Source organism: Populus trichocarpa, chromosome 8 (assembly GCF_000002775.5).
Source record: "Populus trichocarpa isolate Nisqually-1 chromosome 8, P.trichocarpa_v4.1, whole genome shotgun sequence".
Taxonomy (NCBI): domain Eukaryota; kingdom Viridiplantae; phylum Streptophyta; class Magnoliopsida; order Malpighiales; family Salicaceae; genus Populus; species Populus trichocarpa.
This window is the reverse complement of record NC_037292.2, coordinates 1,335,663-1,348,576: the sequence shown is the minus strand read 5'-3', so window position 1 is coordinate 1,348,576 and position 12,914 is coordinate 1,335,663. Positions and strand designations below refer to the sequence as shown.

At 32.4% G+C, this 12,914-nt stretch overlaps 1 protein-coding gene across 1 annotated transcript; it reads right to left on the bottom strand.

The window, feature by feature from the left end:
- Positions 1–973: 973 nt before the first annotated feature.
- On the bottom strand, positions 974–4,152 carry LOC7479833 (uncharacterized). The gene is made up of 5 exons (XM_002311005.4): positions 3,392–4,152; positions 2,611–2,732; positions 2,099–2,139; positions 1,907–2,005; positions 974–1,346 (listed from the first exon to the last, which is right to left on the bottom strand). The coding sequence occupies exons 1-5, from the start codon at positions 3,927–3,929 to the stop codon at positions 1,166–1,168; spliced, it is 981 nt and encodes a 326-aa protein (XP_002311041.1). The 5' UTR covers positions 3,930–4,152; the 3' UTR covers positions 974–1,165.
- Between the last annotated feature and the right edge of the window lie 8,762 nt (positions 4,153–12,914).

The following is a 12,914-nucleotide window of genomic DNA, read 5'->3' as shown; positions in this document are numbered from 1 at the left end:
CTCTGCTTGACACTGCCAGGAAGCCGAGGATGAATTGTGAGGTGACATCCATTTTGTATGTATGGAAAAATTGGCTATTTTCACTCTCAGTCTCTTCCATGAAATTTTTTCATGCTATCTTTCCGATGAACATAAACCCCAAAAGTGTACAAAGTAGAAAGAAGCTGAAAATACCTGACTTCAAAACTGTCTGAGCGTTTCAAACTCCCAGTTTTGTAGAAATCATTCCGGCCTAGCTCCTGATCGAGTACAGCATTGAAGGATCCGCCAAGAATCCGGTCAACAATCTTAATTTAATATTATATGTTTGTATGAAAACGTCATTAACAATTAAAGGTTATTTCAGGAAATGGGAGGAGTAACAGACCTCAATGTAATTTTCTGGCAACCTAAGAGCATTAATATAGTGCCGAGGAGAGAGATTCCAGCGGAGAAAACCGAACAGACTGACCGTGGCCAGCACCACACCAAAGGCAAAGTTCTGAAGGCATCAGCGTGCATACAAAGATGGGATAACTGCTACCCCAACTAATGGATGCTGACGAAAGATCATATGCGATCGTGTTATCTATCCTAGGGGAAGCTACAAGAGACATTTATGAGAGCCACGCCGAAGCAAACCTTAATTTAATGACATTTTCAATCAATTAATAAAATACAATTTAATTCCATATTACAGCACAAACTGTCAGGAAAAGCAGAGAAAAATGCTTACACAGAAAATCATAGAAAATCGCTTTCTGATAGTAGGTACCTGCACAAAGTGAAGGGAGACTCTGGTAGCTTGGAAAAATCCCAAACTGCCTCTCTATGTTTCAAACCATATTTGTCAGCTGAGCAAGTTTGATTGGAAACTACAAAGCCGAAAAAAATCCTACCATAGGAGTGAAATGGTGAGACTCAAATATACTATTGACGGGGGAGAACTGCGGCTTTTATGGTAAAAAAGTTCAAAGAAAAGCACATCAAAAGATACCCAGAAAAATTTCTTGTTGTATTGATCTATAATTCAAAAATAGTCATAAAAATCCTGGAGCCTACAAAAAGTTTGCAACTATGTCGCTCAAACAGAGCTTGCGACAGCGAATCCATTGAAGTTGAGATAGACTCTTATTTCGATTGAATTGATCGAAAGCATGTAAAAATAAAAAAACCACATCAATTTCTACAAGTCCACTTTCTTGTAACTTTGACCTGGGGTTGTCTCCAATATATCGTAGTGACCATATCCATGAAACAGCACATTAATGGGATTGACTTCATCTTTCCGGTACTCTTCACCGTAATTTGCTATGTTTACCAAATTACCCGTTGTCCTATCTCTCATGAACACTGATATCATTGTCCTGAGCCATTGAGTTCAGAGAAAAGGTGTGTCAAACATAGAGGTCAAGTAAACATAAAGAAATCGGAATTCAAAATCAGCATGCAAGTCCAGCTATAGTGATGAGAGCATTTTGCACGCTAGGTTGGAGTATAAAAATTCTGTTTGCTTTGACGTCACCTATTAGCACACCATTCAGTTTTGAATGGGGCCTTTTCATCAAACTGGACCGATAACAAGGCTGAGGTATTAGTGTACAGTCCTGCCCCACCGTTAATGTGAGAGCCAAGCCTTGTTCCTTCACAAAATCTATCAACAGGCACAAGTGCGTGCACCCACAAACATGTATGCAGACGACAGATTCCAGGAAAATCACAACTTTGAAGCAAAGAAGGATTTTGCTGTCTCCTGAGGCCCTTTTAAGAGACGCAAAAACTACTTTTGGTATATATGCTAAAGGGAATTGATTCTTTTGTTTCTGTTCATAAGTGAAAGGAAAAGGTAAAGAGCCATGTCAACATGAAGGATCAGCAAGGGAGCCAGCATGTATAAACTATTTAGTAATTAAAGATGCCAACTCACTTTAAAACATGAGAAGCCATCAACAACTCAGGTTCTCCACCCCATACATAAGGTTGTTGAATTCTCTTGACATATGCATCAAAATCTCCTTCAATAAACCTAAGTTGATGACAACAAAAACAAATAATAAGCACCATTACAGCTAATTGATTAACCAGAAGGAGCTCGCAAATCAAACGGTCACAAACTTACCATTCGGTTTCTTCCCGCCTCTTTAAAAGCTCATCCACAACCTATTACAACAAATTTTGGTAATGCAAATTATCAGACACTAAAGAGAATTATTACAAGATCGCAAACATATCTGAAAAGTCCATACATAGTGAATCAGCTTCAAGTTTTTTTTATGATATTCCATTTGAGCTAATTTCCATATTTGAAATCTCGAGTTCTATAGGACTAGAAAGATTTTTTAAAAACAAAATGTCAAACAGTGTTGAATTTAGACCGTTCTGCCTAGTCAAAAGATTCAATGGAAAACATGGGACTTGTCTCAAAAGTGCCCTCATTCTCCTCCCATATAATCCAAACTCTCATCATGCAAAGAGAGCTATACGAAAAACAAATTAAAAAAAAATAAAATCAGTTGACTATTGTCTTTCTAAAATCTATATTCAAAATTAAACAAATGAATTCTACCATAAAAACAATTCAACGAACTCCGTTTTCTTAAAACCTCAGTAAATCTAAACACTAAAACTTACTTGAGCTCTTAATTCATCTGCGAGTTCTCTTTGACGATTTTCATCAGGAGCCTCTTCTCCATTTCTCAAACATGCCATATGAGCAATTGCTCTAAACAGGCATCGGCCATCCGCCAGCACCCCTGCACCACCCTCATTTTAGATTCTACCATCCAAACACAATCACACGCATGTGTGCACATACAGCATTAAGAAACAGCGACAACGTTAATGAATTAAAACCACAATTTTACATATATATGCTCTAAATAGAAATATCTAAAAAGATCATTGCAATATAAATAAGATTCTGTAGATCACTTTATCAACTAAACTAAGCAACACTAAAAGAAAAGTGAAAACTTTATACTTTACGTCACTCTACCAAACACAGGGATTTAAGAAGAAAAAAATCAAAATTCGAAAATTACACTTAAAGCAGCATCCATTAAACGATGCAAGCAAATTAATTTGTTTAAAATAAATGAAAAGTGAGAATCAATGAATTCACGAAACAATATAAATTTTTTTTTACAATTATATTAAATATCATACCGTCATTTATCACACACACGAAAAAACAATTTCATATTTTTTTTTTAACAAAAAACTTTCTGTCAATAAAATGAAACAAAACCCAATTACCCAGATCATCAATCAAACAAAATCACATCATTACTCATCAAAAATTATCAAACACACCAAAAGAGAGTGTCTTTTAAAAAAACACAGAGAAAGAAGGAGAAAAAAAACAATAAACAGAGTCTGCAGTTACTGTCATATAGCAAAAATTGTAGCCGACCTGTGACTTTATAATCAGAACCAGCAGTAGAGCTACTGCTATCCTGTTTCACATCATCAGAATTCACTGCACTCGCATTCAAATCACCACCGTCAATTCTCTCCTTCTCCTGATGATCAACATCAACGACAACATTTTCACCTCCCTCGATATTCACGTCACAAAATAACTCAATCGCCGGAGCAAGGCAAGCACAAACGCCGAACAACAACCAAGCCGAATCAGGCCGGTGGAGCCACCTCGCCGGTCTCCCATCCCACGCAACGTTCCACGAACCTTCCCCTCTCACACTCCTCCTCCCCCTCCTCCTCCGCCAATCCGCCGGCTGGACCACGTGCCATATCGCCGCCGCTCCTCCACCGCCGCAATCAGCGCTGCAAAAGCTAGAGTGGTGGCGGCGAGCCGCGGTGAAGGAATGGGGGAGGTGTAAAGAAAGGCGGTCGTTGCTTTGGTGGTGGTGGTGTTGATGGTGGAAATGAGTGAAGAGGGAGTTGAGGATCCAGTTAGGCTTGGGGCGTGCGCAGAGTACACCAAGCATATCACAGTCTTGTTGGCGATGCTTTTGCTAATTTGCGCTCAAATTCTGTCAACCTACGCACCCATCAGGGCTGTTCTTGCTGCGTACTTATCGCGCGCTGCAGTGAGAAAGAAAGAAAGCTCTAGAATTTTTGCAGGTTGGGTACGTTTAGCTTTCCTTCCGACGGCGAAGCGCTTTAAAGAAAGAGGAAGATTTGTGTGGGGTTCCACGGTACAATTTTGAAGGTATATGCTTTTCAATACTTGATAATAATTAAGTATATATTAATCAAATTCTGCGCGTATATTTTTTAAATGAACCATGCAAAGAATTTGTTTAGGTAGTTATTCATTCGTAAAATCTTTTGTTTTTTTAGAGAAAATTGAAGTTGACAAAATAAAATTGCATTTTATGTTATTTAAAAAAAAATCGGAACAACCGTGATGAATTTATAGGAAAATAGATTAAAAAAATATTAAAAAATGATAAAAACACATTTTAAAAGCAAAATAAAATGTATAATACCATATAAAGTTCTACAAAGTGTTCTTATTGAAGCTTCAATCCTGCTTTATCATGGCTGAATGATCATAGACAGCTACACTCGTTTCTTAAATTTAAAAAAAAAAAAGGAGCAAGCTTCTGACAAGGCAAGAAAAAAAACAAATAACTATAAGCTTGAATTTTTAAATTTTAAAGTATATTTATAAGATAAAATCAAGTTTACTGGGGGGTAGGGAGGGAAACTCAATACTAGAACTATAAGGAGTTAGGTGAATCTATAGGTGTCAATAGAATACACGGTTCACATTTTAGATTACCGGATGAGGGCAATGCTGTCATTTTACATGCTGGGGACACGTGAGTGTTGTTCGCGTGGAACCCGGGAAGTTGGAGATGCTTTAAATGTGAGTGTTTTGTGTGTGATTTATGCAAAAGCATGAACTCTCATGCAAAATACTAAATTTTACAGTGAGTGGTTTTTTTACTTAAAATCAGCGAGTATTTGTTTTTTTATATGTTCTTGAATGATTTTTATATTAACGTAATTTTAATTAAAATACTAAAAACACACGAAGAAGCGAGAAGGATAGATGCATCTATCACATCACATCGACTACGTGGTTCTTTCTGCTATAACTTCAGGCCATCGACGTGGAAATACCATGGCAACTCATGCCTTGTACAGTCGTGGAAGGCAGGAGATGCTAGGTTGATTGTTGATGGAGTAACGACTCATTATTCCCGAGTATTATTTATTTTTGTTTTTTTAAAAAAAATTACTTTTTTATTTTAAATTAATATTTTTTTAATATTTCAATGATTTTGATGTGTTAATATTAAAAAATTTATTTTTTTAATTTATTTTTAAATAAAAAATAATAACACCTTCCAGCAGGGAATTGAAAAGCAACTACGAAAAACGAGCATAAAAAAGTCCGATGCCTGTCGTGTCGCGTGAGAGTGCTCGATTCTTTCAATTTTTCCAGTCCTTTCATTACCGGCACTACCCGGTACCTGTGCCGAAGTGTCAGTGTACATATTACTGGCACTACTGGTTACCAAACGTACCTTTGTCTCTTTCGCAATTCGTTGCTCGTTGTCAATCATAAGATGATTTTCTTGAAATGAGTTTGCAAGGGTTAAATAAGGTCTTTAATAGAAATGGTTATGATTATTTTTATTATTATTAAATCAAGATGAGATTTAGCTAACATGTTTTACAATCTAGTTTCCTATTGGATTGGTCCGTCGGCCATGGCCGGATCATGCCAAGATGAAGCCATGCCCCCCCCCCCCCTCCCCCTCCCCCTCATTTCCTAGTTACATTAGAAATTTATTTAATTTATTATTTTAATTAATTATATCGGTTTCTTGTTTTTATTTACATGCTACTGAGATTAGATTTATTAACATTCATAATTTACCACGTCAGAGCTTTATTTACAGTTTAATTGTGATTTTTAAGATTTATAAAACTCTATTTTTTTTCCTTGTTGTACGCTAATTTCATCCTTTTGTTATTCCAATGTTTGTTTTAAAAAAAAATTATTGATTTTATTGCGTTGGTTTAAAAAAATTAAAAATATATTTTAATAAATTTTCAAATAACAAATACTTCTACAAAAAAAAAAAAAAAACACGGTACTCTAACGCCTCTTTGGTAGTTCCCCCCTAATCGGAAAATTTTTGTTGGTTGTGTTGAAACTCTTCAATTGATTTGCGACAGAGCCAATTCATGTGATTCTGTTGGATTGTTGTTCTTCTGGATGCAACCTAGACTCCTGGCATTTTCACTAATAAAAGAGGTTAATTTTATCCTTCAGCTGGAATCTTAAAATTAGTATAAAAAAATTATTTTTAAAAAATACATTAAATTACTTTAAAAAAAAAACTTAGTTCGATTGACGTGTGAACTGAGCACTTCGAAAAAAATAAAATGAAATAAAGGATTTGCAATGTAACGTGTTACGGCCATGTTTAAATTTACAGGCTTCCCCGCCCTGATGTTGAAAATTCTAATGGACGGAGCCCAATCAAAACCCAAATCATGTGTCCGGAAAAAATGGGCCTGGGCGACACGTTGGGCCTATTTGCAATTCCAACCACTAAAATAGTAGCCCGGATCCGTCGAACAAGTCTTTGCTATTTATTTTCATTTCTCTTTTAGTTAGTGAAAATAAGTTGATGGAAAAATTTATGGTACAGGGAAAATAATTAGTGTTATTTTATTAATTATTTTCTAGGATTCATTTTTAAAAAAAATAGAAAAAAAACTTTAAATAATCACAATTTTAAAAGAAAAATTGTTTTCTCATTTAATATAACACCAAGGAAAATTTATTTTTCTAAACCATATAATATATAATTATTTAAAAAAATAATTACCGTATTAAATGGTTTGATAATGTCTATTATTAACGAATAAAAAATCACCAATCAAAGTAGCTGGGCGTGGATTTTTTACCGTATCGTTTCATCTTGTTCATCTCCTGCATATTTAGTCACTTTTAATCGTGTGGATTCGATTTCAAGCATTGCTGGGGGTTATAATATAGCACTCCTACCCTTATTTTCCCCACCCTAACTGAATAGTTTTTTTTTTTCTTTTTTTTTCAAGACAATTTTCGTGTATAGAAATGAAATTCGTTGATTTTAATTGAGTTAGATATTTCATTCATATTTATACTATATGTGCTAATATTTCTAAGAATTATTTTTTTAGTCATTTCTTGAATTCAAGTAGGAAAAACCCAAAAATCTAGTTGATCATAGCCATATATTCATACCATTCAATCTCAATATTGCTAATGGTTATTAAAGTTAGTTTAGTATTGTGTTAGCAGTTATTTTTCAAAGTATTTTTTATTTGAAAATATATAAAAATAATTTTTTTTTAGAATTCATTCTTAACACATCAACATATTAAAAAACAAATATAAAAACACGAAAAAAAAATCTGAAGCAAAAAAAAATCAAATTTCTTAAAAAACACTAGTTTGAAAAAAAAATTATTAATTCCAATGGAGTCCATTATCTAGTTTGCGGGTTTAACATGTTGACCCGGGTTATCCAATTCACAGGTCTAGTGAGTTTACCCATCAAACCTGATATTTTATTTTTTATTTCACTCTTATTCAATATTAGATTGATTGAGAGATATAATTCATGATTTATTTTTTTCTACTTTCTATAGGGTTATTATAATCTCAAATAAATGTTTTTTTATGGCTGATATTAAATTTTAAAAGTATTTAATGTTATCATAAAATCAAATAAAAATAATTTATAAAAATAACAAAGTTATTAAACCCATTAAAGTCCATGACCCAGGTCGCAGGATGACTGAAGTCGATTCAATTTGACATCGTCTCAAAATAAAAAAAAAATATTGTCTTAAAGTTTTTTTAAAAGTAATGCAATATTTTTACCAGTCATCTAAGTTGTATTTGAATCTATTAAATTGAATAATTTATTTTGGATCAGCTACCACGTGGTTTAATTTGAAACTCAGATGAGATAACGAGACAGATTTGATAGGTTTTAAGATTGAATTGGTTGATTAAATTTAATAATATTGTTAAAAAATCTTTATACTCAACATTTTTTTTAATTTAGAAAATAAATAATCCAACGCGTAGACAAATTACCAGTATATATATATTACTAGCGGGGGAATACGAGAGACCATTATTATATTTCTCTTTTCTGTTAATTATATTTTTATAAAAATAGTCTACAAAAACAAGGAGTCATGCAGGTGCAGTCCCTCGTCTATTTTATTTTTTCAAAAGGGCTGGCTGTTTTTAGCATGCCTCGGGACTAATTAAATCTCCCATGTGGATTTTATTTATATATAATTTCTCTAAGATTCGATCACGGAGAAAAGATTTTGATATTTTGGCTGTTTGGAAGGACGGAGAGTTTTTGGAATCCGGGTCCAGTCACAGTGATTTTTTTTTTAGCACCGGCCTCCGAGCACCTCGACCAATAAGCTTTGTTCGTATCACTTGCTTTCTTCTTCTGCCCCCAGGGGAAACTTTACTGGGCAAACATTAAATTTAAAATATATTGATTTTATATTTAAATTATTTTTTATTGATTTGATTCTAAGATATTTTGATTTTTTAACTGTGATTTAATTTAGAATTATTATTTAACGAGAACCATTAGAAACATTAGAATTATTTCTAAGAGATCATGCATGATCTCAAACATGAGAGTTTTAGATTCGAGATCATTTGAAAATAAGAGAAGCATTAATTAATTCCATTTATTTATATAAAAGTCTTGGCTATTCAATCTCAATAGCAACCATACACTTAATAACCAACCATGCGAAGATTTACATTTGACGTGGCAGTTTCATTACCTGCTGGAGAAAAAGCTTAACCCTTGGGTATAGTGGGCGGTCTCAAACAATATTATTCGTGTTTCAAGAAACAGTTGAACGCTCCATCGATGCAGGGAATTTTATATATATATATTTCTCGGGGTTGGGTTGCTAGATAGAATCTTTTTTTTTTTTTTTGGTGTGGCCTTTGAAAGCTATCGAGACAGAGGAATGGGGGGATTTTTAAGCATAAACCTCGTTCAAGTGGAGGTGCTACGGATTAGGGAGAAAAAGAAGTTTGATCAAACTGAGGAAACTAAGAAAACTTATTAGAAAAACTGAAAAAAAATTATAATTATAGTTTCAAAAATTTAAATTTGATTAGACCAAACCGAACCAAATTAAAATGATTCAATTAATATAGGACTAGGTATAGATGATAAATTTGCTTCTAACCCTAAAAGCAGCAATCACCTTCTCTGTCTCTCGTCTCGATTAGAAATTTTTTTCCCCTCTTCTTGTGAGAGACAAAGCCTTTTGTTTTTTAAAGCTTCCTCTCTTAAAAACTCAGTATGTACTTTCTCTCACTTTCGTTACTTTCTTGAAAATCATTCTATTCTTTAATACCCTTCTATAATTTAACCTAAAGAGGGAAGAAGCCATGGCTGAAAAGCTCTTTTTAAGTAGCCTTACATGTTAATATATAGTTCGTCCTATTTTTGTTCTCTTGTATTCCCATATTCAACTCTTTGAATAATTAACTATCTAGTTAGATGCATGTTTATATATTTTATTAGTGTATAGTTGGTTTGATGATTTTTTTTTAAAGTTTAGGTTATAAATCTCGTACTGTTATAAATTTCTAATCAAATTTTTCTGATTTTGCAACAAGAATGGTCCATTAAAAATAATAAGTGTTTTTTAAGAATTCACTTATAACTAACATGTTTTTATTGGCTAATATAATTAAATTCAACCGATTCAAAACTAGTCGGTTTAGACTAATTTTTTATTTGGTTTCATTTTGGTGTGTGTATATATATATATATATCAACTCAATTTAATTGATTTTTTTAATAAAAAATCAATCCGAATTCAAATGGTAAAAAGGCCTAATACGGATACCCTAGCGTTTGCATGTCTTGAAGACTTGAACCCTAAAGCTACGAATGTGGCGTCGTGAAATTAAGAGATAAGAATTCAGAAGTTTATCTGCTAGGAAAAAAATGACTAATGATCGGATTACCATCGATCAATACCCGATCGTGGTTACTGTCAAAGGAGGAATAGATTCTTTGTTTTGATTACCATTTAACTAAAGATGAGCATTGCTAGAGCATAACTAGTACGTACCATCTCACGTAATTATTAAAGTGTTTTGATTCCACTGTTTTATTTTATAAGAGCACCATTCAAACTTCGAATACACAGGAGTCCAAATCTATAATCAATACATTAATATTGCCATATAATTAAGTGTTTTTTCCGCAGTTGTTAGGCTCAATTTGAGGCCTCGCTTGATTTAATTAGGGCTAATTTTACTGGATGACTGGGTAAATTAATGAGTCTCACGACAATTCAAATCTATTATTTTATTTTAAGATGATATTGTTTTTAATTTTTTTATTGGTTTTAATATAAATATATTTGATTAAATCAACTAAATCACACAGCCATGTAATTAATTTGTCAGGCTAAAACATGTTTAATAACTATAATTTCTTAATAATTTGGTCTAATACAGAGAAATAACAATCCATGAACATGATTCAAGATTTCTAACATGGCTAAATTAAATTGATTAAAATAAAAAACATAGCTATTGATAGAGATTGATTCGAGAGCTTAGTCTAATAGATAGATTTATTTCTTACACTATCATTCAAGATTTCTAACATGAATTATTCAGTAATTCAGTCCTCACGTGCAAACTCCATTTCAAAAATACAAATATTGTTGAAACCAGATGCTGACCATGAATGCATCACCCATGATGGAAATGAGAAATAAAATAAAATAAAAAAACAAATATCGAATACTTCAATGACGATTGTTGGGTCCCATTTAAGGACATGAAACCATTTTAGAAAAAGACTCTGGAGAAAAGTAAAACACGTGACTATATTGTCTGATTGAATGTGTGTGTATATATTTTATTAATGTGGATGTCCGGATCAGCTTGTGCGTATCTTTACTAATGTTACGAGCCCTGAAATTAACGACCATATAAACCTCTAGTGGCCTCAAGGTTTGTGAGACTGGTAACCTCTAGAGACCAAATCCAGAATCTGACCGGTTGAGATACACTCCTCATGGTTGATTTATTAACATTTTTAATAATATTCAGTGTTGTAAAATATAAATAGATAAAGAAAAATATCTAGTTAAAAGAAAAAATAAAAAATATATGTTTTAATATAGTTTTAAAATAAATTCTATATCTTTAAAACAAAAAATACAAGATGATAGGTTTGTTTCATGCATTTTTTTCTTATACGTACAATTAAAATATAATCATTACAATAGTATCATTAGACTCTATCCATTGTAGTTTATATTATTAAAATAAATGCAGAGAAATCTTATTATATATGAATATTTGCTAACAAATACACTGAATGTAGTAAAACTCATAGTGTCCCCCTAAAGCATGCAGAAATACAGCCAAGGATTTTAAACAAGCAGACATTAATTACATACGTGTACGCTAATTTTATTATTTTTTTATTAAGACCCGGTGTAAATTAATTCGTACCTGGCGGGCGGTGACAGGAGAAGTGAAAGGGAATTGCCATGGAGGTGCTTGTGGAGGTCCCACTAACAGATAGAAAATCCAAGGTAACCCATGGCCTACGTTTTTGCAACGTGTGTTGCAAGGTGGGACATTATATTTTTTTTAAAATTTAATTGTTTTTGTTTTTTTTTAAATCAACACTTTAAAATCATTGAAAATTAAAAAAAAAAATCAATTTAATATAATAAACATACTACCAATTCATTTGCTGTAACTTGTATTGTATTAAAAACGTGTAAAATGCTTTATAATTAAGATTGACTCAGATAGTGTATGATTTTATGGTTAAATTTTCTTTTAAACTGTTTTTTTTAAATAAATTAATATTTTTTTTTTATAATTTTAATATGTTAATGTCAAAAATAAAAAAAAATATTATTTTAATATATTTTTAATTGAAAACTACTTTTGAAAGGCACCCTACATCACATTACTAAACATAGCATACCTAGTGACTGTTAATTTGATAGATGTTTTCTAAAATAAGAATTAGAGTTTAGGTGAAAATATTTTTCTTAAATATATGGTAATTGAAGAGAATTACTTCTATTTTAATTATTACACGTGAAACCCTTAAAAAGTGTAAAGAGTTTGATTCCACGTAAAACCTTCCTCAAGGGCCAATTTTTAAAAATCAAGCCGATAACATTTATCGTATTTTGAAGAAATTTTGGCTGGATTGCAGAAATTTATCTCCTGGGGGTGGGGATTGGAATGTGGTTTCATGGGGTATTCAAGGATTGATTTGGGAATTTAGGTTTCTTCTCAAACTGGACCTGGATTGGGCTTCTTTAGGCCCAGCTGAAGTTTCAATCCTGCAAGGCCCACTTGGAGGAGTTGAGACTACAGTTCTAGTGTTGGCTCTGTTATTAATCCATTCTCTTCAGTTACTTGAACCGCAAGTTAATTCAATGACTAGGTTAATTTAGTTATAGGTTAATTTAGTTACTTGAATCGCAAGTTAATCCGATAACCAATAACTCAAATTTTTTTTCAAATCAAATTTCAAATCAAGTTTGAAATTAGGAGGCAACCCAATCAACTACCATGTTAGCAAGAACCACTTTTAGCCGCAAAACTTTATACAATCTACAACACTAATATCATGTAATATGGACCCACACAACTTAACATGCCGAAAAGCTTATTAAAATAATTAAGATTTTTATCTTAATTAAAAAATATTTTGTTGGCAACTAATGTACAAAAATAAAATAAATATATTATTTTTTTTACTAAATAAGATCCATCATATTTTCTCATGCAACGTGAACTTAAAAGATTTACGTCGTTTTCATGCACATAGATAAAAGAGAATATGATCTTTTCTTTGTTTCTCTCTCTTTCTTTGTCAATAGCCTTTTTGTGTTATACCCAA